This window comes from Carlito syrichta, unplaced genomic scaffold, assembly GCF_000164805.1.
Source record: "Carlito syrichta isolate Samal-C Ts95f unplaced genomic scaffold, Tarsius_syrichta-2.0.1 Scaffold315497, whole genome shotgun sequence".
NCBI classification, from domain to species: domain Eukaryota; kingdom Metazoa; phylum Chordata; class Mammalia; order Primates; family Tarsiidae; genus Carlito; species Carlito syrichta.
Genome location: NW_007259593.1, coordinates 790,640 through 796,639, shown reverse-complemented (window position 1 = coordinate 796,639; position 6,000 = coordinate 790,640). Strand labels below are relative to the sequence as shown.

The 6,000-nt window shown below is 42.5% G+C and overlaps 1 protein-coding gene across 1 annotated transcript in view; it reads right to left on the bottom strand.

Moving 5' to 3' along the window:
* Positions 1-6,000, bottom strand: part of BAIAP2L1 (BAI1 associated protein 2 like 1) — a 94,649-nt gene that overhangs the window by 11,488 nt on the left and 77,161 nt on the right. The window contains exons 10-12 of the mRNA XM_008072899.2: positions 4,140-4,347; positions 3,389-3,466; positions 1,769-1,949 (exon numbers count right to left, since the gene is read on the bottom strand). Of these exons, the coding sequence (XP_008071090.2) occupies positions 1,769-1,949; positions 3,389-3,466; positions 4,140-4,347 (467 nt within the window). The remainder of the gene's footprint in view (positions 1-1,768; positions 1,950-3,388; positions 3,467-4,139; positions 4,348-6,000) is intronic.

Genomic DNA, 6,000 nt, shown 5'->3' with positions numbered 1-6,000 from the left:
GGCTGCGGTGGCCGGGAGCGGCCACTGAACTCCAGTCTGGGCAACAGAGTGAGACTCCAAGTCAAAAAAAAAAAAAAAGCCGTATCTTTTTGCATATTTGCAGTTGAAATGATCTCAGGTCTGGTATTAGCTTTAAATTAAACTAAGAGTGGATGGGGTAGAGATGAAACAAGATTGGTAAATTAATGGCAATCATTAAAGCTGGAGATCATTTTTTTGTGTGTGACATACAGTTGTAAAAAATTTTCCTCTGCAAAAAGAACTTTTATGCTTTTAGAAATGCCTTAAAATCACTTCCAAATATGACTTTCCAAATAGCATGAATATTGTTTTAAAGTTTTAGTGAAATAGAAACTTATATCTTTGCCCCTTCAAGCAGTTTTTTTAGGGCTTTGAGTCTACGGTCCTGCTGACAGAAGAGGAAAGCTCTATTTTCAATAGCCACATGTCATTTTTTGGGAAAATTTTTAGAATCAGATATTTGGAGTCATCAATCTGGAATGATAAAAGTGCAAACAACGCATAGTTCAGCATACTCATCTAGGAAGAGAAGCCAAAGATGTTCTGAATGAGATCTTAAAAGCTTGCACCCCTTGGAAGCTACCACACGCTGTAGTGGCCCATGATGAGGCAGGCCTATATCCCCAAACACCTAAGGCTCACGCTAAAGCACAGGGCATATTTTTATTAGAGTATCAGTTTCATGAAACTCAGAGGCTCTGCTTGTGCACCACTCAGAGGGGCGGGGCTCTCAGTGGGAGTGGTGGAGACCCCATAGCACAGCCCCACTTCTTTCCCTCTCAGGTCTCATTCCAGCCAATCTAACTGTGACATCCTTCATGTTGTCACCCACCCCATTATCACCCAACCTTGTTTCAATTCTCTACATGGCTTTTATCATTGATTCCTATCACTAGGATGTAAGATCCAAAGAGGCCAGAAAGCCGCCCCGCTCATCCCTCTATTTAGAGCTCATGCCAGGGCATGGCACTCACTCCACACGCAGCTGCTGAAGGATGAAGTGACTTGGAAGCCCAGCCCTTTACGCTCTCATGGGGTATTTAGTGTTAAAGATAACTTAAGCGCAAAATTTATGCAGCACCTGGTACAAGACACTCTTTCTAAAGAAAGATGAAGTTACCACCTTTTAACCTTAAACCTCCCTTTAGAAAATACGAAAACTGGCAGGGTTCAGTGGATTGCCTGAGCCTACGGGTTCAAGACCCACCTGGGCACCTTGGCAAGACCTCATCTCTACAATAAATCAAAACATTAGCCTGGCATGGTAGCACACGCCTGTAGTTCTGGCTACTTGGAAGGCTGAGGTGGAAGGATTGCTGGAGCCCAGCAGGTCGAGGCTGCGGTGGCCGGGAGCGTGCCACAGCACTCCAGTCTGGGCAACAGAGTGAGACTCCAACTCAAAAAAAAGAAAATACAAAAACTGAAGAAAATGGTGACAAAAAATTGTAGCCATGACCAAAGGCAAGGAAAGATTAAGAGCCTAATAAAATCTAGCAAACTATGTACTTACTGTGAGTAAACTGCCATTGACAAGATAAAGTAAAAACAAAAGTACGGAAATCAAGGAGGTTAAAAGTTGTGTGACAAAGAGAGTAATCTAGAGGATCAAAGGGGAAGTGCTCCTCCCACCACTGCCAGGACACCACCTTCCTACTAGGGCCCAGCAAGGCTGGAACAAGTGCCAGCACCTCCCAAGTGGGGGATGCTGAGTCCAGTCCACAGGACTTCCCACTGCAGCTTTACTTACAGGAGATGTGGTTTCTGGTTTGGGTGCTGGTGCTTTAAATGTAGATGTATTTCTGGCAACATCAACTCTCTTGTCTACTGCGGTTCCCACAGACAAGCACTCCAAGTAATCAGGTGGTGGGATGACCATGCTGCTCTTCTCAGACAAGTTCACAGTGCTGATGCTTCTCACCGGCGCAGGGCTCCAAACCAAAAATGACCGAATACACGTTAAATAAGTCTCACCACTAGAATGCCAAGCATCCTAAATGTCCCATGGCAAATGACTACAGTAACAGTGGATCACTAACCAAAGGGGAAGGAGAAGGGGATTTCAACACACACACATACACACTCTCTCACTCACTCTCTTTCTCATACATTAATGTTTTTACAGGTTTATAAGCATATCCTAAAAATAAATTCTTTAGAAGAAAACAGTTTAATTAGGGACTGACTTTTGATTGATTTCATCTAAGGATATCAGTAAGAAAATGAAGACTATGGCAAAAACCTAAACAAGCACTGAGCATACAAGATTAAAATATATTTAAAAACTCAGAATTTTAACATCCTAAAAATTATACTCAGTTTTTATTTCTTGTCACACTGATGCTTTAGCTATTCTGCTAGGGACAAAGATATGTAGATGGCATCACAAGATCTTGAGCAAGTGTGATGGAGGACCCGGGGGCTATTCTACCTGGACAGCCAGATGTGTTTGGGTGTTTCTTGGGACACAGAGAACACTGAGGATGAGGTAGTTTAGGGTAAAGATGACCAGGCCAATTTGGACATGTCGTTTCTGAAGACCCAAGGGACAGCTGATTAGAACTAATACACACATAAAAATTCACATCTAAGCTCAGAAGAGATCTGATTCTGGTCTTGGTTCTGCTACTTCTAGCTGAGTGCCACAAGTTATCCTCACTTTTTAAAGGGGGGAACCTACCTCATAGGGTTGTTGTAAGAATTAAATGAGCTCAATATAAAGCACTTTGGACAGTCTCTGAGTGGTAACTACTCCTATTCTTATCATCTGGACTGGAATGCAGATTTGGAGGTATAAGCACACAGGTGCTAAGTGAAGCCTATCGGTGTTCAAGTCATGGTAGTGGACAAGAGGCCCAGCACCAAGAGGGGAAAAGGATTAAACTGAGGATCATCAGTTTAACCAATGGACAGAAAAGAGACTCACAGAGGGGACTTTTTCAGAGGGGATGCTGGTAAGGCAGAAGGAAGACGGAGCACAGGTCAAGCAGTCAAGGCAAGAGAGCATTCCAGAAAAAGTTCTTAACAGCGCTAAAGGCTGTTAAGTAAGACAAGGACAGAAAATATGGACCTCAGATTTAGTGACCAGTAGGTGGTGGGGAACAGCGAGGGTGTTTCAGAGGGCTGGCAGGAGAGAGAGTGGAGAGTAGGTGGTCTGTCTTCAAAGCAGACAGTCAGTAAAGCCCATGGACAACAGAAATCATGACAGAAACCACTGTGGAGCAGCAATGTTTATTTCTGACCAGTCCATAAGATGTATAGTTTCATAGTGGGGATTGCTATATATCTAGATTATAAATCTGCTATGCCTGGAAGGGTTAGGTCTAAGGGTTTCTGGGGCTGGGAGATCTGAGTCACGTTTGGGTACTACCTGGGCGTGGGCATAGTCATGGTTTCCTTTGCATTTTCTTCTAGCAACTTTGTATATGACGATGGGAACCAACCCCTCCTACAGGTAAAGCATGAGAAAAAAAAGACATTTTTTTGTGGTAATAGCAGCAGACAAATGAACAATACATACATTAAAGAATATTCTGATGATAGCTCAGGAGCAGACTGGTCCACTTTCACCATAAATGCCCATGCATGAGCTGAATGAAATTGAGGCTTCTTATAAATTAAACATGTACTTTTTACACACAAAATGTATTTTGTATATAACATTAATTTTAATATGGATTCCTTTTACTTTTTATATTCATTTTATTTAATACACCTAAATAATCTACATAGAAAACTGACTTAACCTAGTTACAGTCAGGCTTGTGCACATACTCATGGCTGAAATGATGAGGATGGCATTTAAGCTATCTATGTGTTAAATCTTAAGTGTTAAAGTATATCTGATATGCAGATTATCCTTGAGAAATCAAAAGCCACATTTTTAAAAAGCAAAAAACCCATTTAAACCTACTTTCAGAGAGGTGACTTCATATATATGCACAGGCAGAAAATAACCTGGGATCGAATAACTTCAGTTAACTAAACTAGAACTATAAATTTAACTTTGGCTAAAATGCTAACACATCCACAAAGACAATCTGCAGCTTAGAAGGACAGACAGCCACTCTTGAAGTGAGGGGCCATTTGTAATCCTGTGGGGCTGCAGCGCCTAGACTCACGCCTTGGAGGTGTCATGTTCTCCGTAGAGCCAGCCGTCCTTCTCCTCAGGGATGAGCAGTGTGATGCTGTCTCCCTGTGCAAAGCTGAGCAAAGTCTTGTTGGTGCCCGCGGTATGTGGGAAGATGGTCTTTACTTTCTGCTTTTTCATCAGGTTCAGTCCAGTTGCAACCGACACTGATCGCTGTAAACTGGGATCTTCAGAATTATCTGTCAGAGTGAGTGTAGCAGCAAAGCCTTTTCAAAGAAGGGTAATTGACTGGCATGTTCCAATGAGCAAACCCCAGAAAACCATTGCTCTCACTTGTCAACGCACACCTTCTACGGAAACTCTGATCATGTCATACTTCCTCGCCTTGATCACTGCCAGATGGGGACAGGGACTGCAGGAGATAGGCAGTCCATAGCCTGAGGGCTTTAACAGGCAGGGGAGGATCCCTGTGGCTCAGGACTCCCTTCTAGATGGAGGGCACAAGCCAGCATCTGCTGGCTTTATCTGTACCGACTAATCAGGATCACTCTCATTAGAGAGCAAAAAGCTCCCACACCAAACTGTTCTCTCAACTTGAATCACTTTGTGAGCAGGCAACAGTTCAAGTCCAACTGTTGACATGTGCAAAGGAAAAGCAAATGTTCTTGCCACCCCAACTACTCAGCTCCTCACCCCAGGTGGAAAGGTGAGGTGAGGATGAGCTCTTCACAGAGCCCTCACTAGGTGCCAGTCTCCATTATCAACACCTCACAGCCACCAGTCCACCAGGCTCCTAAGAGAAACGTGTAGCTATTATCCACAGATAGGTCCCACAGCTGCCAAGTAACCAAGTCAGGAACCAGTTGCAGACAGTGCTCGCACCATTCATGTCTCAATTTGAACACAGGCTAACGTTTTCAGTCCATAAAAAAAAAAAGTGGAATGGAGATTTTTTTCTTTTTGGATTTTCTTTCTCAAACTTTGCTTAGGCTAGTAATATAGCTGACATATTTAAGTTAAAACAATGCAAGATTTTTTCTGCTTTATTCTTTTTTTTTTTTTTTTTTGAGAAAGCAGGACTTATTGAGAGGACAGAAAAGCTTCCACAGTGGGAGGGGACCTGAGGGGGTTGCCCTGCTTTATTCTTGCAAATTCTTTTTTTTCTTTTTAATTTATCTAATAAATTTATCTAATAGAGGCAATGTCTCGCACTCCTGGTCTCAAGCAATCTTCCTGCCTCAACTTCCCAAAATGCTGGGATTACAAGTGTGAGTCACCACGCCTAGCCTCTTCTTGCAGATTCTTAATAAATACAATATAAAATAAACCTTGTTCTCTTCTAAACATGCTACTGTCTAATTACCTCGATAGTGTTGAAACCACCAGCAATTTTCATTTCACTTTTATCACCAAGAACCAGAGTCATTTGAATGACTGGGCTGCACACAGTATTATGTATTTTAACTTTGTATTTCATATACAGGCAAATGACTACAGACCATCATCTTCCTCTGCTAAGCAATCCTAGTTGTGATTCTAGAAATCTCTCCTCTTTTGCCCTAGAGCTTCACATGCCCTGATCTGTGAGCTTTCTCCAGCACACAGCTTGATCACTATAACATTCACATCACAGGGACCCATAAGACAGGTCAGGGCCATGGCACAGGTCTCAAGGGTCCTAGGTGCCAAAGACGGTGTGTAGGAAGAACAGTACCTAACTAAGGAAACAGCCTGTAACCTCTGCAAAAAAACAAGTGGTCCCAATTTGTTGAGACACAGTAAACAGAATTAAGAATTTAAACAGTTAGAATTTGGTGTCTATAAAGCATGAGGTACTCTGTTAGAGATGATGAAAAATGCTGATTAGGGCCTGGCATGGTGGCTTACACCTG